Genomic DNA, 26,423 nt, shown 5'->3' on the forward strand with positions numbered 1-26,423 from the left:
GTCCTTGAGAAAAATGGTTCACAGACCAGCAGCCCAGGCCCCCAGGGCATGTGTGGTCCAGAGAGGAGGTAAAGAATGAGAATGCCAAGTTCTAATCCTGCCCCCACCAGCTGGGGAGCCTATGGCTTCCTGTCACTCCCTGCCTGGGAGCGCAGGCCACACTAATAATGTCATCATCCTAGCAGAAGGCACAGGCCTTGCTCAAGGTGCCAGGCCCTCTGTGGGCCACATGCTTTACCTGTGCTACCCAACTGCAGCCCCACAACACGGCTCTTATTTTCCCCCAGGAGGTGATGGGAAAAGGGAAGAGAGACTGGCAGAGGCTCACATACTGGGCAGCCACTGTGCCACTCCTTCTGAGACTGAATCCTTGCTACAGCCCTGAGACAGGTCCCAGGGGCTGTCATCTCCATGTATGGATGGAGAACGTGAGGCACACATGTTTTATGCAGTCACAGAGGCACTGGTGGAGCAAGCCATGGTGGCAGGGGGTCCTCACCAGCCAGAACTGGGTGTGGCTCTGGCCCCTGCCACCCTCCCTCCCTGCCATGTTCTAAGCCTTATCCTCTAACTTTCTTGGAGAGTCTGTGAACCAGCCCATGTCTTTTCAAAAAGTTTCTTTCCCCTTGAAATCAGCCAGGGAACATTTCTGTCCCTTGCAAACAGCATGGAGACACGACAGCCCCGGGTGACTGGCATCCCTAACCTTATCCCACATCTGTGGAAAACCCACTATGTAAAGAGAATGGCACTTGGGGCAAAGGCAGGCACAGGGCCGGATCAGCAGGGTCCCCTGCCCTGGGAGAACTCCAAGTGTAGAAGGAACAAATGTATGCAATGCACGTCGGGAACCCAACCAGGCTAGAACAAAGGAATAAACCAAAGTCACTTACACAGCCAGAGTGAAGGAGATAGAGAGGCTGCCCTGAGCTGGTTGTTAGGAATGAATGTTTGGATACACAGGAAAGGGGGAGGCAGGGATAATAGGAATGAAAATGAATGGAAATGAAACAAGAAACAATGGAGGAAAGAGAAAGGTCCACCCCATGGACAGAAGGTGGTTTCACCAGGTGGAGAGAGACAAAAAGTGGGAGTGGAGGGGCAGGTGGGGAACAGATCACTCTTCACACACACAAATACACAATTGTGTGTAGGTGCGTATGGTCAGACGTACACGTATCCCTTTCCGGTGAGTACGGAAAGGGACTTCAGGTTCAGAGCTAGGGACACGTGGGCAAGCTGTCCTCCTGGCCACAGGAATTCAAAGGGCAATGTTCCGTGAGTGTTTAGAAATGTGTCTAAGGGCCCTCATGGTGCCCAATGCAGCAGCTTCCTGAACGACACCTGGTGAGTGGCTGCTCTGGCATCCCTAGCCCACGAGTGTCACTGCCTGGAGACCTGTTTAAGGACCAGCTGCCAATGCCTTTGGAGCCATGAACAACTCCCCGTCCTCCGTGAGCAAAGCACGGGACAGGGTGCTTTAGCGAGAACTCAGGTGCAGAGGTAAGTGCTGACCTGGCTGGGGAGCCTCATTGCAAAGCCCAGCCAGGGAGGAGGAGGCAGACGGCAGGCACAGGGACATCTCAGCAGCCAGTCCCACCCAGGCCCAGAAGGGAAGCCCAAGAGCACAGCGCACAGCAGCTCCTAGGCACGGTTCACACCCCTCTGCTCTGTACCCTTGGGGGCCTGAGCTTCCAGGAGAGCACGACCCTCTACTGGTTTCCTTTGCTGTGGGCAAGATTTTAAACCCAGGAATGTCACAGCTAGTGACCAAGCTCCGAGCATGTGTTCTGAGTGCATGTCATCAATAACTGGATCTGAGCTGGAGGGCCCTCTACACATGAAATACATTTCTGCAGCTTGGAAAGAAAAAAAAAAAGATCATTTGGGGCTGGTTTGCATTAGGTAGAAAGAGGACAGGAATTTTCCCAAAGTCCCCTCCTCTCTCCCTTGGGTGGCTGCTCACTGCCCGGCAGAGACAAGATACGGCACCTGGCTGACCTTGATCCATGACCCCACAGCCCAGCTGGGAGACCACCGAGTCTGGAGAGGGGCAGTCAGGTCGACCCCACCAGGGCTGCGGAGGATGACCTTAAATACCATTCTCTACCTCCACGGCCCAAGCATTTGGAGGGCCTCTTAGGACTCTGCCTAGCAAGTCGCAGCTACAATTCTGCAGCCTGTGGGACCGAGGGCAGTGCTGAGCCCTTGCGTGTTCCCATTAAAAGGTACAATTATGCTTTTAAAGCTCAAGGTACAATTAAATCTCTGTAATGGTGCTAATGGCTTCAGCAACCTTGAAGCAGCTGCCATATTTTAAAAGATCATTCTGAATTATTTTATGTCCAAAATTGCTCTGTGAAATCTTGTTAATTTTTCATCTTCAGTTGAGAATGTATTTCATGCAGAGAGGATGGCTCTTTTCCAGCCACACTGCACAGAAGGGGGTTTGTTCCTTAGCTGACATGCTCACCCTGGTGAACCAGACTCTACCAGACACGGGTGCGGCCTCCTAAGGCTCAGGTTCTTCGGGACTTGCACCTAAGGGGGCGTCTAAGTGAAGATTGGGTCACCAAATACAGTCCAGATCAGACCAGCTCAGGGAAGGTCAGACTGACATCACTTTCTCCAAGAGAGAGAGAGACATGGCTGCCCACACCAGCAAGTGGTCAGGACCCCCTTGAGACCTCCGCCCACCCCCAGCTTTCTAGAACTGTGTCCAGCAGGTGACACATGGTGTCATGATCTCATTCCCTGTTCCCCAAGTAAACCATAAATAAGGGAGGGACTGTGTATGGCTCACCACAGGGTCTCTGATAACCATCAGAACAATTAAAGGATGGGGCACTGCCTCGGCTGAATATTAAGGTCAGGTAACAGGTAAACCAGGAAAGGGACACACAGGGTCCCAGCTCAAAGGCCAGGCACGAGAAGAACATTTCAGAGACACTGAGTTGTTAGTTCTTCTTCTTCTGGAACGATTTAGAAATACAAATGATATGCATGTTATGTCCTGATAAGAATAATGGCAGCTAAGGTATTGCTGAGCACCTCCGTGAGTACACGACCATGGAACTGGGTGGTGATGGAAACCAGCCCATGGGAATCTTGAAACCTCAGTGGCAGACAACGGGGCAGATTTTTCACTCTGATGATGCCAGGGCTTTCTGATTTATTCTTCTGACAGGAAAGGTCTTTGTTTAACAGCTTCCCAGTTAGGACAAAGCAGAGCAAAATCCTACTTGGTAATGGTGAGGAGGGGGAGGGTGACATCCTTAACTTAAACCTTTCCTAAACATCATCACCCCAGGGGAAGGAGACACAATTATTGTCAACATCCTAGATAGACCGAAACTAAGATCTAAAGAGACAAGGTGGCTCACCCAAGGTCACGGCAGTAAGAGAGGGAACACGGGGTCTAGCCAGAGGCCATCTGATGCCAGGGCCCACTCCTTGGCCACAGTCCCAACTCGGATGGGCAGATGGGAACTGGGGTGAAATAAACTCTAGACTCTGTATGAGAGAGAAGTGAGCCTTTTGGGGAAGCATTCCTTAACTTAATTTTTAAAAGTACTGTTTTCACTAAAAGAAGTGCATAGGGAGAAACCATGGTTTGAGAATAGCACTCCACTTCAAACTGAAATCCAGGTTTTTAGGTTAAAAAATAGAAGTTTTGGCATACTTTAAGGCATATCCTTATCCTGTGATGATGATCGATCTTTCTTTAGGAAATGAAGAGAAAAATAAACAACCTATCCATAACTGTCCCATCCATAATTAACAGGTTTTATCCTGGATATTTTCACTGGATAAGCCTGGACTTTACACTGCTGGCAGATGGGCAGATGGAGGGAGGTGAGGCATTACAAAGAGGAATAGAGCTCAGTAAACTAGTAATAACCTAATACTATCTTCTCTACTTACTCAGCTACATTTTTAGCTCTCTGTGTTTAGTCATTTTCCTAGGAATTTAATTCAGTTTGTCATATAGAGAAAGGTGGTTTCAGGAAATTATGTCATCTGCAACAGGGTAATATCCTATTTGAGTTAAAGCCCAGAAAATTGGTCACAAACTGAAATACCTCCAGAAGTCAGGTAAAGATATCAAAGATTTTGAAGGAGCTGGAATTAAGACAACAGAGTAGAATTTACTATGTATATCCTGCCTCAATTCATTCAATTTCAATGAAAACAACAACATTTAGCTTATCAAAATAGGTCTACATGCCAGACATCTGCAAACTACCAACTTTTGACTCATAGCCCAGAGAAGCAGAAAATTGTGGAAGGTGTAAAGGGAGATTTTATCTAATACCAGGTGAAAACTCAAGTTTAAAGACTGTATCATTTAAGTACTATTTAACCTTGAAAACTTTGGGCAAGGTAAGCTGTCATATAGCCCCAGTTCTTTCATTTTAAATTGTACTGTCTGTACAGGATGAAACAGCCAGAGAACAAATGTCAACTTTAAATGAGTAAGTTTATGCTCTCTGTTGTGAAGATGGTTGAGGACTTGATCCTGTTAACAGCTCTCCCCTTCTGCATTTATAAAATCCTTACACTGCCCTTTAAAAAGGCTGTAAGCCTCATCCTACATAAATTCATTGATGGAAAAAAGCTATTCTCCTTTAAGACACCCAGCAATGGTTGAATGGAAAATGGTGCTGTCATTTTGGAAAACTTGTGTCAGTTCCTCAAAACGTTAACCAGCCTGAAAACAGCCCCAGCAAGGTGCACACAGCTGATACTCTAAGAAAAGACAACCGATTCTAACAACCCCAGGAGTCCCCAGGCCCTTAAATATGATTGTAAGGCACACAGGACAAGGAAAGAGGGGCCACATCAAGGGTCAGGAAACTACAGCCTGCAGGTCAAACCCACCATCTGCTCTTGCAGATAAAAACTTTCACTGGAACACAGCCATACCTGCTGATTTACATACTGTCTACAGCTATTTTTGCGCCAGAACAGCCACGCTGAGGAGCTGCAACAGAGGCTGCAGGGTCCACAGTGCCTAAGATATTTACGATCTGGCCCGTGCAGAAAAGTGTGCCAGCCCCTGACTAGGTGTTAGACAGCTCGGAACATCAGCTGGGGAAACCGCATGCCCAGCGTTTCCAGGATGAACGTGCACACAGCAACTCACCTGGACAGCTGGTGCTGACACACCCAGCTTGGAATTGTGATTTTTTAAAAAAAAAAAGCACAGTCACCAAACCAGCCAGCCCAACCCTTCACTCTCCACCCTCTCCAAGAAGCATCAGCAGCGAGTCTTACCTTTGTTGTACATGTTTGTGGGCACCTGGACGTCACTCAGACTGATGTTCACAGGCAAATTATTGAAATGGTCATTTGGGGCTAAGATGAATTCCTTCCCCAGCTCCAAAAAATTCCCATCTTTGTCCCTTTCATTTATCAGCACAGCATTGAAATATTCATACTGAAAAAGAAAGTAAAAACCATTACTGGTGGTTGTGAACTCAGACAGACATGGCCACAGGTTGCAGGCAGTCCCTGCACGCATGTACCCTGCTCTGGTCACATAACTGCAGGCAGTCCCTACACGTGTGGACCCTACTGTGGTCACATAATCTCTTTAAGTCTTTCCTATCACCTGCTTTTACATAGGTGTGATAGCAATACATATTTCCCTACATCATTAAATTTTCTTGGACAACATAAATATAAGGAGCTACACAGAGTTCCTTATGAGAATATAGAGAAAACTGCCCTAAAAACATTGCAATTCTTTAAATTTGGAAGACAGATGCTGCCCTTATGCACTCTACATTTAAGTTGAAGGAGACTGGAAGTTAACCAAAAATAGCAATATATATTATGTCAGATAGTCATACGTGCTATGGAAAAATAATAAAACAGGGCAGGGGGATGGCAGCAGGAGACAGGCTGAGTTTTTATATGTAGTGTGCAGGAAAGGTCTCAATGCTAGGATGACATACAGAGACTGAAGGCAGGAGGAGGTGAGTTGTGTGGGCATCTGGAGAGAAGCATCCCAGGAAGAGGGGACAGCACCCGCAAATGCCCTCAGATAGAGGGTGCTGGCACATTTGCGCACGGCTATTTCATTACCATTGCTGTCATCATCATCATCATCTAACATACACCGAATGCTTACTTTGTGCCAGAAATCATTCTAAGTGCTTTTCATCTGTTAACTCGTGCAATTCTCCTAACAACTCTATGAAATAGGTTTTCTGAGTATTCCCACCTCACAAATGAGGAAACTGAGGTATAAAGTATTTATGCACCTGGTCAAAGATTACACAGCTGAAAAGCAGAGCCAGAATTCAAACACAGGCAGTCTAAACACAGCTGAGGAAAAAAATCAGTAAACCTGAAGATGCGTCAATAGAAACTTCCCAAACTGAAAAGCAAAGATAAAAAAAAAAAAGGAAAAGAATATTCAAGAACATTTAATATTCAAGTGGGACAATTTGAAAAAGTATAGCAAATGTGTAATAGGAACACCAGAAGGAGAGAGAAAAAGGAACAGTAGAAATATTTAAAGTAATAATGACTGAGAATATTCCAAAATTAATGACAAACTCCAAGCCACAGATCCAAGAAGCTCACAGAACACCAAGCATATGAATATAAAAAAATCTACACCTAGGCATATCACATTTTAAATGGCAAAAAAATCAAAGACAAAGAGAAAATCTTGAAAGAAGTTGGAGAGAGAAAAAAAGAAAGAACCTTACTATAGAGGAAAAAGGATGGATTAATTCTCTTTAGAAACCATGCAAGCAAAAAGAGTAGAGTGAAATACTTAAAATATCCAAAAAAATCCCACCAACCTAGAATTCTATAGCCAGCAAAACTATCCTTCAAAAGTGAAGGAGTAAAAAAGACCTTTACAGACAAACAAAAATGTAAGGAATTTGTAACAAGCAGGCCTTATGAAATATGTTAAAAGTTCTTTAAGAGAAGGAAAATGATATCAGTCAGAAACTACATAAAGAAGAGTGTTAAGAGTAGGAATAAGTGAAGAAAAATAATTCATTTTTCTTATTCGTAACTTACCTAACAAGATAACAGTTTGTTCAAAACAATAATAGCAACAAATTATTGGGTGATTATAGTTTATGGATAAGTGAAATTATAGCAGTGGTGTTATAAGGGGGGGGACTGGGAATGCTCTGTTAAAGGTGCCTTTACCACTCACAACATGGTGCAGTGTTATGTGAAAGTGGAACTGAATTAGTTGAAAATGTATATTTCAAACTATAAGGCAACCTCTCAAATAATGTTAAAAGAAAATATAATTTTTACACTAAGAAATGAGAAAAAATTAAGTCATACGCTCAGTTAAAACCAGAGAAGGCAGAAGAAAAGTATAAGACATAAAAAAAAAAAGAAGCAAAGGAAGGAATGAAAAGATTAATGAATAGAAAACAGTTACAAATATGGCACATATTCATCTATATCACTAATAATTTTAAATGTGAATGGTCTAAATATATTATTTAAAAGACACAGTGTCAGAATGAAAAACAAAAGCAAACTACGTGTTGTCTGCAAGAAATCCACTTTAAATATAAAGGACAGATTAAAAGTAAAGAGATAAAGATATACCATGCTAACATTAATCAAAAGAAAAACAAAGTAGCTATATTAATTTCAAAGAAAGTCAACTTCAGAGCAAAGAAAACTATCAGGAAAAGAAGATGGGCATTACACACTAATAAAAGGGCCAATTCTCCAAGAAGACACAACAATCCTGAACATGGATGCACCTAGCACAGTGTTAAAAGGTGAGGTAAAAACTGATAGAACTACATAGAGAAATAAATTAATTCACTATTATATTTAATACTTCAATACACCTCTATCAGTAATTGATATTTCCAGCAGGCAGAAAACTGGCAAGGACATAATTGATCTGAACAGCCTTATGAATTAGATCTAATTAGCATAGGATATTTCATCCAACAGCAGAAGCCTGTGCATTCTTCTCAAGCTCACATAGAACAATCACTGATACATATCATATTCTGGGCCATAAAACACACCTTAACAAATTGAAAACAATAGGAATCATACCATGTCTGCTCTTCTACTGGAATTAAACTAGAACTCAAAAACAGAAATAGAGTTGGACAAATACTAAAATATATGGAAATTAAGCAACATATTCCTAAATAACACATGCTAAAACAAACAGCTCCAGGGTCAGATGCCTCAAATGATGAACTTTATCAAATATATAAGGAAAAAGTACAAGCTATCTTATATAAAGTCTTTCAGAAAATCAGAGAGAATACATCCTGACTTATTTAATGAGGGCAGCATTACCCTGACACCAAAACCAAACAGGTACGTTTAAGAAAAAATTATACACCAATATCTTTCATTAGCCTAGATATAAAAATCTTACCAAAATATTGATTCAAACCTGCCTATAATTAAAAAGATAGTACATCATGACCAAATTATATTTACTCCAGGAATTCAAGGTTGGTTTAATATTTGCAGAATTAATCAACATAGCTCACCACATTAACAGAATTAAAAAAACATACGACCAAATACGACCAGAAAAATAATTTGAAAGAATTCAAATTTTGTTGATCATAAAAACTCTTGAGGAAATTTGGAATAGGATAAAATGCCCTCAACCTGATAAAGAACATCTTCAAAAAACTATAGCTTACACTTTTTCTAAGATCAGGAACAAGGTAAGGATGTTTTGCCATTTCTGTTCAGTATTGTACTGGTGGTCCTGGCAAATGTGGTAACACAAATCAAACAATCCAATCAATCCCATAGACATTGGAAAGGAAAAAACTGTCTTTATTTGCAGACAACATGATGGTCTATGCAGAAAACCCTAAGGAATCTACATCATCTACTGTGACTACTAAGTTTATCAAGGTGACAGGATACAAGATCAATATACAAAGATCAATTGTATTTCAATATACTAACAAAGAACAATCAGAAATTGAAAAGAACAATAACATTTACAATAGCATGAAATATTCATGTAAACATCTTAAAAATTACATGCAATACCTGTATACTGAAAACTACAAAATATTTCTGTGACAAAGTAAAGAAAGCTTAAACAAATGGAGGGAGATACCTTGCTTAAGGATTAGAAAACTCAACACTAAGATGTTAATTCTTCCCAAGTTTATATAAAAATTCAATGAAATCCCAATGAAAATCTCAAAAAGCTTTTTTGAGGAATTGGAAAGTTAATTTTAAATTTTATATAGAAATGAAAGGGATCTAGAATATTAAAAGCAATTTTGAAAAGGGAGAAGAAAGTCCCAGGACTCACATTTCCTGGTTTTAAGTCTTACTATAAACTTAATTAATCAAAACAGTGTGGTATTGGCATTAGAATAGACAAACAGATCAGTGGAACACAAAGTCCAGAAATAAAGCTGCACATACACAGTCAACTGATTTTCGATACAGGTGCCTCGATAGTTCAGTGGGGAAAGCATTTTCAACAAACTGTGCTGGAACAAATAAACATATGAAAACAAAATCTTCAACCTCTAATTCAACACACACATGTTAATTCAAGACGGATGATAGGCTTAAATGTAAAAGCTAAATCTATAATGCTTTTTTAAAAAACAAAAAGAAAAAAAATAATGACTACCTTTGTAGACTTCAGGTAGGCAATGATTTTTTAGGACACAGAAAGCACTTAAAATTTTAAAAACTGGTCATTTGGATTTTATGAGAATTGAAAACTTCTGACCATCAAATTCACTACCATTAAAACAAATATGAAAGCCATTACTGAGGGAAAAAAGTGTTCGTAATCCACATCTGACAAATGACCTACCCCCAGATTACGTAAAGCACTTCTATAAGTCAACTTAAAACAACCGGGAAAATATAGACAAAATATTTGAACAGACACCTTACAAAGAAAGGTATGTGAATGGCCAATATGAAAACCAGTGTTCAACATCATTAGCCATCAGGGAAGGGCAAAATAAAACTCCAACCAGATGCCATTTTACACCTACCAGAAAAGCTGACATAAAAATTCCTGAAAATACTGAATGTTAGCAAGAATGCGGAGTAACCAGAAATGCTGTATGTTGCTCATGGAAATATAAAATGTTACAAACACTTTGGAAAACCATTCTGCAGTTTCCTATAAATTAAACACATGATCTGCCCTATGACCCAACAAGCCCACTCCTAGGTATTTATCCAAGAGAAATGCAAACATGGAGCCACACAAACATTGGTGTGAATGTGGAAGCCCCACTCACAACAGCCCTGGAAACAACCCACGTGTCCATCAACAGACGAAAGGATAAACAAACCTGTGATACATTCAGACGGAGGAATACTACCCAGGAGGAAGTTGCTTATGCACTCAAATTATGGATGAATTTCACAAACACTTGGAATATAAGAAGCCAGAAAGAGAAGAGTGCATATGTGTGACCCCGTTTATATGAAGTCCTAGAACAAAGTTATTATTCAAAAGTGAAAGCAGTCAGGGGTTGCTTCCTGGAGGGGAGATGGGGCTCCAAGGAAAGAGACACCAGGGCACATCCTGGGGTGCTGGCAACGTTCTGCACCTTGATGGGTGCAGGTTGCTCCATGTGTTCACTTGTTAGTAGCGGCTGAATTGTATGCTAAAGAACTCCTTATTTTACTATGTAGAGATCTGCACTTGAGTTAAAGTCACAAAAGGCTCAATTTTTTAACTTATTAATTCTAAAACTTTACAGACATAAAACAATTTAAAAACTCCACCCACAGCCATCTTTTAAAGCACAATCTATGGTGATAGGACACCCCAAAACAGGAAATCATACCTATCTGCAGAAACATCAACCAAGGGCATGGCTTACCAGGCAGAAACACCTGGACTGCCCCGGCGCTGCCCGTCCAGCAGGGGGGGCTCCTGCTGCAGAAGGGATCTGCCCTCCAAACAACAAGGCAGCTGAGATTCCTCCCCCAGTACTTCCCAGAGTGTTACCAACACCGTTGGAGACCCAAGACTTCAACATGATTGTCTCACTATAACTGGACAGTAAATTACAAAAACCACTTCAGCCTGCCTGGTAAGGGCCAGGGTGCTCATGGTCCACACACAGGCTCTCTGGAGGCAGCTTCAAAGCTACCATTAAATTGAATAATCCACGCAGCCTGGAATGCAAATTAGGAAGGATGAAAACATAAGCAAGATTTCGCTCAATGACTCTCATCATTTACCACAGACGGCTATGTGTTGTTTCTCCTCCCCAATCCACCTGTCCATTCCGTATTGATTTTGAAAAGGCTGACTCAGTGCAAACAAAGAGAATGATTTCTCAGTCCTTGGAATTTACTGCTGTAAGTATAAGGCTTAGTGGCTTTGTCCATATGATCTAGGAAAAGATATACAGTCCAATCACCTCAGTATTTCTGAATCCCTGTCACCCATGAGGTCAGAGTAAATAAATTCTTTTCTGATATATCTGATAACCTACTGTGTGTGATGAAGTACAAAGGACACTAGTGGACAAACTGTGGCACATTAAATACCAAGGACAGAATGGTGGGGGCGCTGAGTGCCAGGACCTGGCACAACACGGGCTCAGAATTCAGTGGCCCAATGAGTAAGTGTCCGAAAGCGAGTCAGTAGAGCAAGGGTAATAGAGAGGCCAGTAGTAAATGCTGCTGGTTGTGTGGGCCAGAGTCTTTATCACAACTTCTCCACTCTGCTGTTATAGCATGACAGCGGCCACAGACAATACACAAAGGAAGGAATGGGCCTGGATGTGTTCTAGTCAAAGTTTATGTACCAAAAATCTAAAAAATTACAAAAAAAGATTTGGTCTGAGCGCTGCAACTTGCCAACCCCTGCAGCAGGTGGTTATGATGTTTTCAAGAGACAAAAGTAAAAGAACTTCCGGCTGGAGGGAATCAGGCAGTTCTTTCACTAAAAAGTTTCTGAGCACAATATTCAAGGAGAAGAACAAAGTTGGGGGACTGCACTCCCTGACTTCAAGACTCCTTATAAAGCTACAGTCAGCAGGGCAGTGTGGTATTGGCAAAGGAATAGACAAACAGATCAATGGAATAAAAGAGACAACCCGGAAAGAGGCCCCCATAAATACAGTCAAGTCATCTTTGACAAAGAAGAAAAGACAGTCTCTTCAACAAATGGTGCTGGAACAACTGAACAGCCACATGGAAAAAAAAAAAAAAGAACATAATACACAGACTTTACACCCTTCACAAAAATTAATTCAAAATGCACCACAGACCTAAATATAAAATGGAAAACTATAAAGCTGCTAGAAGACACCATAGGAGAAAAGCTAGGTGTGACTATGGGAATGATAATGCCTTTTTAGATACAGCACCAAAGACACGATCCATGAAAGAAGCAATTGATAACTGGGCGTCATTAAAATTAAAAACTTCTGCTGTGTGAAAGACACTGTCAGGACAATGAGACAGCCACAGACCAGGAGGAAACAAAATATATGTGATAAAGGACTGTTATCCAAAATACACAAAGAACTCTTAAAACTCAAATGATATGAAAACTAACAATTTGATTTAAAAATGTGCTAAAGATTTTAACAGATAACTCATGAAAGAAGATATACAGATGGGAAGGAGGCGTGTGAAAAGATGCTCCACATCATAGGTCACCAGGGAAATGCAAAGTAGAATAACAATAAGATACCACTAAACAGCTACTGAAATGGCCAAAATCTATAACACAACCAAATGTCAGTGAGGAAGTGGAGCAATAGGGACTCCCCTTCATTGCCGGTGGGAATGCAAAATGTTACAGCCACTTGGGAAGACAGTTTGGTGGCATCGTATAAAACTAACTATACTCTTATCATATGATCCAGCAATCATGCTAATTAGCATTTATCCAAAAGAGTTGAAAACTTGTGCCCACACTACACCTGCACACAGATGTTTACAGCAGCTTTACTCATAACTGCCAAAACATTGGGGCAACCAAGATGTCCTTCAGTGAATGGATAAACACTGGTACATCCAGAGAAGGGCATATTTTTCAGCTAAAATGGAATAAAGCCACACAAGGACAGGGAGAAACCTAAGAACATATTATAAAGTAAAGGAAGCCAGTCTGTAAAGGTGACAGACCGTGATTCCAACCATAAGACATTCTGGGAAAGGCAAAACTGTGGACACAATGAAAAGACCAGTGGTAGCCAAGGATGTGGGGGAGAGAGGGCAAAATAGGCAGAGCCCAGAGGTTCTCCAGGACAGTGGAAATAGTCTGCATGATATTATAGTGATGGATACACATCATTACACATTTGCACGAACCTACAGAATGTAAAACATGGAGCCTGAGCCCTAAGGCAAACTATGGACTTCAGGTGATTATGTGTCAATATAGGTTCAGCCTTGTTAAGAAAAGCGTGCTGTTCTGGTGGTGATGTTGATAAAGGGGAAGAGGCTATGTGTGCGAGGAGCTTATGGGAAATCTCTGCACCTTCCCCTCAGTTTTGTTGTAAACCTAAAACTGCTATTAAAAATAAAGTCTGGTTTTGATTGTTTATAGTTCATGATGTGTAATCAAAACCGAAAGTTTCTGTGATGACTGCCCTTGCACGGTTCACCATGTAAGAACTTATTCACTATGTAAGAACTTGTTCGTTATGCTTCAGAAGATTGGAGACTGTTGAGAATTAGGCTTGGGGTTGATGAATGATTGTGCATTGAGTCCCCTATACAAAATTTTATTGTTGTTAACAACCATTTGATCAATAAATATGAGAGATGCCCTCTCAAAAAAAAAAATAAATAAAGTCTGTTTTAAAGAAGTTGTTTTTAGTATCATTGTCCTATATATTTATTTATAACTCATGTGTACTACCTGCCAACTGTTAGACTAACAAACACACATTATGAAACCAGCTGCAAAAGTTGTAATTAAAGTGACGAGAAACCAAAGTGACCTACTCCCCCTGGGCATCCCAGGGGCCTGCTTTGTGCCCCGTGGGTACGGCTCTTCTCTGCAGAGTCCTGAAACAGCATTTCCAGAGCATGCTCTGCATGACAGAAAGCCAGCCCATGGATGCGCTTAAGGAATAATTTGTTCAATGTGTGCCATAGTGAATAAAGTTTGGAGAACAGAGGGAGGCCAGTGTCGGAATCCCTGTGGTCACCAGGTCTCCCAGGGGAGCTGCATCCCACAGAGCTGTTTCCTGGACCACGTGGGGCCAAGGGACATTCTCAGCAGGTTAGGAAGATGGTGCCGAGAGCAGAGTCTCCTCTGGCCTGGGCAAAGGGCAGCTCTAGGAGGCCAAGGTCACAGTGCTGCATGGTTTCTGTCACGAATTCAGACAGAAGAGTGCGTCCAGAGTAATGGGGTCAAGGTGACTCCAGAAGCAGCCGGAACTGTGCTAATCACCGGAGGTGCAGAGCCGAGGGCAGGAGCTCTGGGACAGCTCCGTGACCCCGCAGCGTCCCCGAGGCCGGCCCGGGCCCCCCTGCAGAGGAAGTCCCGCTCCTTCAGTGCCACTGTCACAGAGTGTCCATTTCAGGTCAGGGAAAATCCACTGATGCCTCCCTCTGCCAACTGCAGAACCCACCAGCTCAGTCCTGCTGGCTCGTTGACTCGCCAGAGACGTGCGGTTCATCCGGAAGTGTCACCTGATGGCGAAGAGGCCTCAGTTTGGGTGTCTCTGGTGGTGACTGCCTATACGTGTGGAGGCTTCGGAGGCAGTATCTCAACTGGAGGGAATGCGCTCCCCACAGTGGTGGCCCAGCCACACCCCCACCACCTACACCCTGGAAAACCTATCCCTCCCTGGTTTAGGGGCTGGGGAACTGTTTCTGTAAAGAGCCAGAGAGTAAATATTTTAGGTTTTGCAAGACAGACTATCTCTGTCCCAACATTTGATTCTGTTGTTTTAGCAAAAGCAGCCGAATGGAATACATAAGCAAATGGGCGTGGCTGTGTTCCAATAAAACTTTGTTTACAAAAATAGGCAGCTGGCAGGAAATGGCCCGCAAGCCACAGTTGCCTACACCTGACTTGGTTCCCTCTTCACTGTCTCCAGGTGAGAGGCACCGCCGTCTGAATGAAGGTTTCCAAGGCAGTGCTCCCCGGCTCCAGCGGAGAGCTCGGCAATGTCCAGATGCCCCAGCCAACCCTCAGAACAGTGAGATCGAGTCCTCAGGCAGCACTTTGTCAGCCTCCCGGCAGTCATTTCGCCATGCAGCCCAGGAGGAGACACACTGCTTCTCAGGGTGACTTCTGCTTCTCTTTCCCGCGGGTAAGCTGCGTAACGGATCTCCAGGTCCCCCCAGAGGCCCTGCTTCACGGGTGAGAAGTATCTGCACAGCACATTTTGGCTTTAATTGAATCCTGCCTGTAAAGTTCTCTAACTGCATCCTGGGTGTGTGTGCATCAAGCCAACCTATTGCAGACTCCCTAGGATGGTCCCTGCGCTCCTCTCCTCACCTCCCGGCCCCGGACCCAGAGGGCAACTCCAGCTTGAAAATGCAGCCCAACGGTTGGATCCACAATCCGTGGTCAGCAAAGCCAACAGCGGCTCTGTAAGGGAGTGGACTGATCACAGTTCTCCAGAGAAACAGAACCAACATAGGGAGAGAGGTTTATTAAAGGAAGGGACATATTGGAATTTAGGGACTGGCAAGTCTGAAAGCTGCATGGGAGCTGGCAGGCCGGAAGCCCAGGTTGAGAGTTGGCATTGTAGTCTTGAATCCAAATTCCACAGGGCAGGCCCCGCAGACTGGAAACTACGGCTGGGTTTTCATGTTGCAATCTTGAGGCAGAGTTGCTTCTTCCTCAGGGAACGTGTCTTGGCTCTAAGGCCTCCTGCTGATTGGACAAGGCAGCCCCCATTATGGAGGGGGATCTGCTTTCCTCACAGTCTACCGGCTGTAAATATTAATCACCTCTGAAAAATACCTTCCGGCCACATTGAAAATGGTGTTTGACCCAGCAAAGTGCTGGGCATCATGGCCTAGCTGTGTTGACACATAACGCTAACTGTCCCCTCTCAACAGAAAGGGGTGACAGCCCTCATCTCCTGCCATCCATCCAGGCAGCAGAGTAGGCGTTTAGAGCCATGACGTGGATTGTGTCACCTTCCGGTGGATTCTTGCCACCCTTGGAAAAAACCCTCCCCCAGGCTTTGCAGAGCTCTGCGTCCAGCTGCTGCCCACCTTGCCCACGGGGCCCCTCCACTGCCCAGCTCCCTCAGCCACTCCCGCCTCACTGCCCTCTTGCTACAGTTTGGACAAACTCATTTCCACTCGTTGACCCTTCCGGGCAGGCAGCCGCAGAGCCCGGGTGGCCCGAGGCAGTCGCTGCCCCAGCCCGTACCACAAGCCCTGCCGCCAGCCCAAGCTAGTGGGAGCGGGTTTCTGTTACTCGCAAGCACTAAGCCCTGACGAGTGCGCTCCTCACGTCCTGAGGCTGAAAGGCCTCCCAGGAAGGCTTGCCGGGTGCCTGCAGTCCGTGTGGGCCCTTGTCCTTGTGCACACTGCCCGCCTGGCCCTAATACTGGCCCCAATTCCCACGGAACCCAGTCCTGGCAGCCCAGCCATCACGCAGCCTTCTCTCCCTGACCATCGTGCACCACATTTTCTCACCTGTAAAGGGAAGCAACTTTGACCTTCACGGGCGTATGTCAGGCTCCTCCCACTGCACCCAGCATTGGTAAGAACGCATGGAGGACAGCGGCAGCGAGGATCTCAAGCCCACCTGCAGGGCCCAGGGCTCGCTGCCCCGCCTCCACCTTTCTCCTCCCGGAATGCTGCCTCCTTGGGTCCCTTTTCCCCATACAGGAAATCAGTGGATTCTTTGACCCTTTGCTAATGGTATCTGCTACCCTGGAGATCTCAGAGGTTTTCTTTCTGTGCTAAGCCCCTTAAGGGTGGGCAGGTAGGCACCCTGCATCCCTGAATTTCGGTAGATACCCAGACTTTCTCACCTGCACACCCCGGCCCCAGGCACAGTGCCTGGAGGTCCCGGGTCAAGTGGTGGGATGGGTGAATGGACACCACCCTCCTCATCTGCACCATGTAGGCACACATTTCCATGCGTCACCCCCAGCTGCAAGAGCCCACCTCTCCCTGCCCAGCAGTCAGTTCGCAGCCAGGGGAGGGATGTGGGCGGGGCTCCTGATTCCCCCTCTGGTGCCTGGATTTCACCCTGGGTTCCATTCATAAAGCAAGAAATGAGCGGGTATAGCCACAGGGAGGGTGGGGTTGGGAGCCCAATCCCTGGGGTTGAGAGGGTGCTTGCTGCCTAAGGGCCCTCTAACATCTCTGACTCAGTTTCTTCCTATGACGATGGAATAGCAACAGCTCCCTTTTGGGTCTTTCTGGGGGCTGAACAGCATAGAATGTAGAAAAGCAGAGGGCATGGTGCCCAGAGTAGGCTCTTGGTATGTCTTAGTTCTCTCCTCTTTTCCTTATTTCTTTCCCCTTCCCTGCAAGCTCTAGGATGATAGTCAGATTTTTATAACACAGGCTGAAAAATAAAAATTAGTAGGACGATTAGTTCCAAATGAGCCAAGCCAACACTAAACTCCGGGTGCACGCAGACTCTTTGGGGCACGCGTCAGTACTCAAACGCACCCCTCCGTGGAGGCCCAGTACTGTCATCTTATGACTCAATAATCTCACCTCCCCCTCATGCGTGACAATTGATTTTTTAATGATCTGTTCCAGAATATTTCTAGGTGTTAACATTACATTAGCTCATTTATAATTCCCCAAACATGCCAGTTCTTTTAAAACAACAGTAATGAATACCCCTGTCCCAGCCGTCTGGGATGTCTGGCCTCTGAGGATGCTCAGCTCCGAGCACAAACAGCCTGCTTAACAGCTACTTAGGCGGGCCCTGGGCTGCAGCTTTCTGCTGGTCCAGCTGGCCACTTGGCACGGACTTCTCAGGGCCCTGAGTGGAGGGTTTGACTCCGCCATGCCAGGCTCAAACCCAGCCGGCTCTGTGGCTCCGCCACCGTCTCTCAGCTACTGCGCGTGGATGATGGGATCACAACCACCCACATTATCATGGAGTCACTGTGAGGAATAAACAAACAGATACAGGGTAAAAGAAAAAAACCTACTCAGTTCAGTGCCTGACTCACTATGCTAGGTTGAACTGTATAAACTGCTTTTTCCATACGTCAAAGATGGCTGCATATTGGTAACTTTGTGTGGTTCTTTCTAACTACCGCAGAGGGGCTAAAGGGCAGGTGGGGGGCCCCTGTGAAAAGACTAGGTGAGTACCCCGCCATTAGCCGCTCGCAGAGGGGAGGGCTTCAGCACCCACAGCTTAGCACCCACAGCTCAGCACCACCTCAGCTCTGCTCCTTCTCCCAGCTCACTGGCCCCTGTTAGTTCCCCACCTGTTCCATGAGGCCTCTGCCCACGCCATTTCCTCTGTCTGGAACTTTCTCCACTGGCCAGTTGCATAATCCTCATTCTTCTGTAAATCCAGCTCAATTATGCCAGTCAGGGCTGCCGCCTCTGACCTCCCTGCCTGGGGACAGCCTGTGGGTGCCAAACCCATGGGGGCCTCATGTCTAGCACTTATTGCCAGGGTCACCACACCCTTACCTCAGTGTATTTGGTGGAGACAGCCTCCATGCTTCAGTGTGAGATACAGGTTTGTTTACAGGGAACACAGCTATTTCTTCTTGTGCCACTGGAGTTCCAGCACCTAATACAATGCCTGGCACACAACAGGTGCTCAGTAAAGACTAACAAAGAATATGGACAGGTGGATGCGTGCCACAGTAATTCCCTGCAGGAGCTCCAAGGGGCTGAGGACTGCCCACTGGGAGCCAAGATCTGGCCTAGAGAGACTGTTGGGGGACCCACACAAGGTCTGAGGGCCCAGTCTCTTCTGGGGCTCACCTGACTGACCACTCCGTCTAACACCATGATAGACCTTGAGGCATCTGCACACCCCTCTGTGCAGTCCACCGGGGCCCAATAACCCTAGCAAGGGGGTGTCAGAGTAATGGATACCCCAGCCTGGCTGGGCCTCCCACCAGTGTTTTCACTCACTGGATGATTTCTAAGGACTCCAGTATGCTGCATGTAACCTTGCCCGCCTTCCCACCAGCAGCCAGAACGATGCTTCAGAAAGTAAATAAACCTATTTCACTATGTTCCTTAAGCAATGGCTTCCCACTGGCATCGCATAAAACCCAAGGTCATACTTGATCCAAATCTTTCCAGCCTCTCCAACTCAATCAGACACGCTAATCCCCTTGACCTTCCAACAGGCCAGGTTCACTTCTGTCTTGGGGTCTTTGTGCTATTTGCTCTGCTAGGAATGTTCTCTGAGACCTTTGCATGGGTGGCTTTAGGTCTGGGCAAAAGTGCCAGCTTCCCAGCCAGGCCTTCCCCAAGTACCCCAGCTGAGCTTTCCAGTCACTGTCAAGCCCAGTGCAACAGAACGTCGGGTGCAGAGGACAAGTTCTGTGTCTGTGCTGAACCTGCGCATTTGCTCTAAATCTGCCACCAGCCCCTTGTGGTTATTGAGCCTGTGGAGGGTCACTGGTGTGACTCTTCAGTCACACTGACTTTTTACTTTCATTTCACTTTAATAAATTTTAACTTAATTTTGGAATAGCCACGTGTGGCTAGTGGCTCCTGTACTGGACAAACAACAGGCCCCCTGCCCTCTTTTACTCTATTTATTACATTCAGTATCTGAAGTTCTCTTCATTTGTTCATAGGTTTATGTCCATCTCATCCCACTAGCAACTTGAGACCCATGTGAAGACAGGGCCTTTTCTGTCTTGTTCGCAGCTGGAACCTCAGCGCCTACAACGGTACCTGGCAATTGGGAGGCTCTCAAATGTGCTTTCAGTAGGTAGGCTTGTGCCCAAAAAGGGTTGATATGATTATTCTCATAGCATCCATCCAAGAGCAGGAGTTTACACCCCACGATTTGTGCCCCAAGCAATTGTAAGACGTGTCACACTTGTTACTACTAACAGTGGAAATGTTTGCATTTGCAAAGGACTGCCTTTTCTGATTAGAGTAGATTTAAGGTCACCTGAGTCATTAGCTCATACCTGATCATCTGTGGTTAGACTGACTTCCCGGGTGGGAGGGAGGAGAGGCGACTGACAGCTGGAGAAGAGCTGCCTATGGGAGTCTGTCCCACACATGGGCAGCACCTGTCACTCCTGCTCAGGTAGGGAGCATCATCACATGTGGTGACTAGGCCTGCTGCGATATGCTTAGCATCTCCCCTCCCTTGTTTAAATAACAGGAACCTCGATTCCCTGATACACGAGGTGTGGATCTAAGCGGGCCTGTCGGCCATGCCCCAGCGTGTGACCCAGGCTAGCCAGTCAGAGTCCTTTTCCAGGCAATGCTATGAATGCTGGGGGACAGAGGGTCTCACGCCTTCTATTGCGGGCCACCGGTTACAGTGCTGCAGCTTTGGGCTGGAAGTGGTCATCCTGCCCCACACAGAGGTCACTCTCCTGGGAACAAAGCCACATGGAAACAAACAGAGCCGAGAGCTGGCCAGGAAGACTAAAGTTTGATCAAATGCTTCTGGTTCAATCCTTGACTCCAGCCATGCTTAAAGGCCCAGTCACGCCTTGGAAAGCTCAGCTAAGTTAGTCCAAATATCTCCCTTTTGTTTTTAGTTCTAATTTGACTTGGGCTGCTGGAGCCCCGACCAGGAGTTCAGAAACACTACCGTCGGTGCTTACTTACAATGAGGTTGGTTTCCCTGGACCTGTTTTCTTCACACGTAGACAAGGGACAAAAACATCTACTCGTGTTATTTTTGGTGTGTGATAAAGTTTGATCTAAAGATTCAGAAGTGCCTGACAGAATTCAAAGGACTAAGTGCAGCCAGATCTTGGGAAAGGCCTGGAACCAGGGTGGAGAAAGTCAATGGGCACCTGGCCAAGTTCTGTGGCTGCTTCTGGCCCTTGCAAGTGTCTGCATCAACAGCCTCCCTACATGTAGACTGGCTTTCTGGGCCCGCTGGTTCACAGAGCCTTATGAGAAATGCCCATAGTCCACATTTACCACTCTCTCTTTAGAGTTTAGCCCAGGATAAAGGGACATTTTTGATCCAATTCCCAAATCCTAGGAGAGAGAATCTAATTGGTTCACCGTGTGTCAGAAGACCACACCGATGGTCCAGTAACTGGGATGGCGGTGGGAGGGGAGGGAGATGGGGTCAAGTGGTATAGACACGTTTCTTGGGGCCCACCATCAGGAACGGAGGGTCAAATAGGTGTGGTTATTGTTAGCCTGGCAGGGACCTCAGAGGGTATCTACTATGCTATGCTCTCCTGATTATACGAAGAAACAATTGTTACCAGGCTCACATTCAACAACTATAAATTGACTCTGAACACGTGGTCTCTAGGTCCAAATCAGAAACCAGCTTATAAAACTAACCATCCTATAACAAGCTCCTTTAGTGTCCAAAGCTAGATTTGGTGCAAGGAAAAAAATTTGCCTATGAAACTTGAACCCATAACTGAGTAGCAAAATGTGACATATCAAGATTCAACGGGGGCAACTGGCTTTTTGGGCAAAATACTTTGTGCATGACAACATCCTGGACTTGCTATTTGTGCGGCTGCATATTAGATTTAAAATATATTTAAAATAATCTGCCAAAGTGCTCTTCAAAGGGGCTACCACAATTCACAATGGATCAAAAAACATTTCTTCACAAAACCCAATTTAAGTAAAAAATAAATCACCCCCTAGTTTCTACAGCATAATAATTTTGCCACTCTCACTTACAAGAGTTAAGAAGCAATTAAAAGATAGACACAGAACTGTGGGCTCATTACTGTGATTATTACTGTCATTTAGAATGTTCTAGCACTTAATATCACAGTGGTCCAGCTGCTCTGGTGATTTACTTCTGCATTTCTCACAGGACATGAATTAGGGGAACAGATACCCAAGACCATGGCATTCACACCACAAAAAGAGGGGACATTCATCTCTGGTCACCAGGTGATGGATTATACTGTCTTTCCCATCACTACCTAGCATCTAAAACACAGAACTGTTTCTCTGATAAAGGAAAAGAAATCTAACTCAATAAGTTTAGATACCACTAGCATGCCTAATGTGCTGGATTTCCCAAAGGCTGGCTGACTACATACTTGGGGTGGAGACAGCCTGGAGAAGGACAGGCTAGAGTATAGAATGGGGAGAAAACACAGCTTTTTTAGAGGTATCTAGAATATCTAGAATTTTGCAAAATCTAGAAAAACATTATTTCATTTTCAACACACTGTAAGTTCTGTGTCATTTCACAAAATTCCACTGTTATTTGGAGCTACACAGAAGGTTATGTGTCCAGATCCTGAACTAGTTCCTTGCTTAGAACCTCTTAAGGCCTTATTTGAACTCTCCTACACCCATCTTACCCCATGAGGAAACTGCAGCTCAGCATGATTCAGTAATAGTCTGAAGGTCGCACAGCTCGGAGGTGGCAGCATCTACACTAACCTGAGGCGACCAGCTCTGACACCTACTCCATTTTTGGTTGCCCTGGGCTACTTTTCCAGGATCACAGCTCAAAAAGATATCAGTGGAAAAGCAGCCATCTATTACAACGTACCTTCATCACACATTGTCTTGTATTTAGTGAGTGTTCTGAACATGTGTGAGTGAATCGACTTACTCTCTGAGTTACGATGAGTTGTGGAAACAAGACATCGCCAAGTCAAGAAAACAGAAACTAGAAATTGCACAGTTTTTATTACCAGCATGCTCCTTAAGGATTCTGCAAGAACTACTCAGGAAAAAGGGGAATACGGTGAGGCTGTGATCTTTTTCTCTCTCAGCCTTCCCTATTGATTTTTGTGTTATTGTTTTAACTTCCTAGGACAATAAATAACAATGGGATAAAAATATTAAACATCAAAATAAAAAATAATACAAGATGGTAAATCATTTTGGGTCCTGACACCTCATTTGAGATAATGCTCTGGAGAAACTGGATAAACTCTTCTGTGCTGACAACACAGATTGGCAACTGCTCTGTGGCAAGAGGAAACAACTTCAATTTCTTGTTGTCAGTGGTGTTAACCTTCTGGGTGACTTTAACAGGTCCGTTTCCACCATGACCCGACAAGGCTCTGAAACACTTCCGCCTAATAAACTGCAAGATGCTATTTGCTTTAGAGACCTTTAGGATCAGAAAATTGAATTTTTCAGCCTCTATATGTCAGGACCTTGAAAAAAAAAATCAAGTGGCATAGCGGAGATCTCTCGGCCTAAACCAGCAATGTGCTTTTATAGCTGCTGGTGACACAACTATTCCCAAAAACCCCAGTAAGGTTCATCTCCCTCCCGCAATCTTCAGCCTGCCCTCTCTCACTGTAAAGCAGCAGTAGTGTTTTCCAACCGCCAAGCCAGTTAATGGGGTTCATGATTCATGCATTTGTTCTCTCCACTGATGTTCGCTAGGCACCTGTGATGTGCCAGGTGGTTCGAAATGGTAGTTCTGAGTCACCCCGTAGCCTCCTTCATTTTCAGCATCCCTGTTGCTGGTGCGGCACATGTGACTAGTTTGGTCAATGGGTGGCCAGCAAATGAGATATGGTCCCTTTCTACCTAACATATCTGAGAACAGGCTCTGAGCACCCCTCACTCTCTACCCCACGTAACAATTCCAGGAGCTACTGGGTGGAAGGGGCCTGGCCCCTGAGTCCCTTTGGAAGAGACAGGCCCTGGACAGCTCCTGGACCCACAGTGGCATTCACGTAAGCAGGAAATAAATGTCTGTGTGTTCATCCCCCGAGAGCTCAGGTTTGTTATACTGCCTAAGGCGGTGGCGCACGGGGCTCCACGTGAAAAGAAGAGAAATAATATAAATCCCTAGCCTAATTTATTTAAATCAAACAAAACTGAAAATAAACCGTATAAATTATGGGTATTAGCCTTTCATAAAAATGTTTCCTTTGATTAGTTTAAGCCACCTCAATTCACATTCAGCACTCCCTGCTCACTAGTAATGAAGGCATTCTGTTTGGTTGAAAGCCTTCCATTAGTTTAAAAGCTCCAATTGTTGAACCATCAACGCCTGCAGGAGTGTAATAAAGGACAGGGTAACTAAGCGTTATGTCAGCGGAAGCTATAGCATATTAACATTCATGAGTTTACCCAACACAGTGCCATCCGCAGTCATTTAGAAATACAAATATAATAATAAAAATTTCATCTTATAAAGAAGCCCAATGCTCCCCACTTCCCCACCCCAACAACAAATGACAACGAAGTCCGGAGTATGAGTTTCTTCGACGACATCTCAATTCTGCTCTAATTATCATGGGAAGAAACAGTATCAGAGAGTCACTAAACACAGCAGGTGTAGTTTGTGGGGACCTGGAGTTGCAGCTTACATACTTATTGATCCTTGTTTTACCCCAAGTGTTTGGCTTTAAAAGGGAAAATGAATTTATCTGCCACTGTGACCCAAAGAATCATAAATGTCTGGCTGTTCAAAGGGAAAAAAATCATTTAAAAAATCCCCATGTGTATATTTTAGCATCACTTAATGAAAACTTTGTATAAACTAATAGAGCTGATATGGTAGCGTGGTCTGCATACTCTGTACCCATAAAGATCCATTTATATGAACGAACAGACATTGCTTCCCCCCCCTCAAAGTGTAACTTCCCTCTCCTCAGAGAGCTACACATTAATTCAAATTTATTCACTCCATAAGGTCCAGGCAAATGGGATTCACATAAACTCATCTAGCAACGGAGTTGCCTGTTGCTGGGGGTGAAATAAAATGAGAATTGTCTATTAGCTTTCCAACCGCTCTGCAGAACGAACACCGGGTAGAATTTTTGGAAAAGTAAAGGCTGGGCTTTCGAGAACAAATAGCTGTGGCAGAACTGAGCACAGTTCCGATCGTCTCACATGCTTGGGCTGTTCTGAAGTCTTTGATCTCTCCCAGAGAAGCCACAGAAGCCAGGTCACTGAGAAGCCACCCCAGATTCCATAGGTTTTCCAGAGGGTGGTAGTGGGGATCACACGGCTTACCCATCTGCTTGAGGTTTCCCGAATCCTGCAGGCATCCTGGGAACGCACCGAAAACACGGCCTCACTTTGGCTGAGTAAATGAAACACCAGAGGGGAGTGGAGGTCTGGGGACAGCTGGTGATTGTCCCAAAGCTTTGGAAGACAAAACCCATGTGCAGCATCTCATCAGATGTCCTTCCTGTTTCACTACCGAGGGCAGCCTAGCCAGGGGCCATGCTTTCATGTTTGACCTCGACATTCCTCTTCCTGGAAGCAGGAGCAGAAGCGCTGTCTGTCTGCAGGGAACCTGGACTCCGGGAAGCCATCGGGAAAGCGCCTCCAGATCTTGCTGGTTCTCCCTGACGGGGGCGAAGCCACACACAGGATCAGCAAGTGTCCCAGGACCCGGGGACTCTGTGGTCATCCCAGAGAAGAACGATGTCAGGCCTGAGTCAGAAGGCTTAGATTTTCTGCTCCGGGTTGTTTTTCCACTTTCTGAGCCTCTGTCTCCCCATCTGTCAACAAAGCATCTCCACCAAAGGACCCGAGGGGTTCCCTCCCGGCTTCCATACACTGCAGATTGTGGAGTCTATTCCCAGGCTTTTTACGCATTTAACACCATCTATCACGCTGGTATACTGAAGCACGAGTCCATGTTTTCCACCCAAAGTGCCCCAAATGGAGAAGAAATTAACGTATCCTTGGAAATCAGCTGGCAGCGCACAGTGACCAGCCGTAATTGTTAACCTCCTGAAAGTTCCATGGTGAAGCTTAAAATTTGCATGCACATTTAATTCTACAACTTGTTTACAAACCTGCTTTTATGATTTTTCTTATTATAAGACCCCCATTTCAGCAACTGAAACGTGTACTGACTACTACCCAGGAACTGAAAAGAGGCTGGTGGTGGCCCAAGGCAGTAAAATCAGACGGGAACACTCAATGCAGGGAAATCCAAGGAGCAGAAACCTTTTTGATTGTGGGATGCAGGCTCAGTGGGATGCAGGCTCAGTACCGAACAACAATCTCAGCAAAAGAATTTTATCTTCAAAACCCCCAGAAGAGGCATGATGAGAAATCAATGAGAAGCATTTGCAGGGTGAGTGGTCTCAGCGCAGTGGGTGAGGGCCTGCAGTGGGACGTGGGGGGTTAGGAGGACATGTAAGCCCTGTTACGGGCCAGACCTGCATGAGCCTGGGCAGGTACGTGAGGTTTGGATATGAGAAGTTTCCCATGATTCTCATATTCTGAGCAGTGATTGAGGGGAAAGGAAATTTCCCTGGGTTTTTATAGAATCAACCCTAAAAAAGATAAGATAGCCTGCTGAGCAGAGTTGGATTTCCAGCTTCTGAAGATGTGATGTTCGGTGGAATGAGTAAGTAGAGTACCCTGGCCAACAGCTGCCCATG

The 26,423-nt window shown here is 45.1% G+C and overlaps 1 protein-coding gene across 1 annotated transcript in view; it reads right to left on the reverse strand.

The window, feature by feature from the left end:
* CACNA2D3 (calcium voltage-gated channel auxiliary subunit alpha2delta 3) overlaps positions 1–26,423 on the reverse strand; it is a 717,352-nt gene that overhangs the window by 417,743 nt on the left and 273,186 nt on the right. The window contains exon 5 of the mRNA XM_036878109.2: positions 5,278–5,440. Within this exon, the coding sequence (XP_036734004.2) occupies positions 5,278–5,440 (163 nt within the window). The remainder of the gene's footprint in view (positions 1–5,277; positions 5,441–26,423) is intronic.

The sequence above is a fragment of the Manis pentadactyla genome, chromosome 1, assembly GCF_030020395.1.
Source record: "Manis pentadactyla isolate mManPen7 chromosome 1, mManPen7.hap1, whole genome shotgun sequence".
Taxonomy (NCBI): domain Eukaryota; kingdom Metazoa; phylum Chordata; class Mammalia; order Pholidota; family Manidae; genus Manis; species Manis pentadactyla.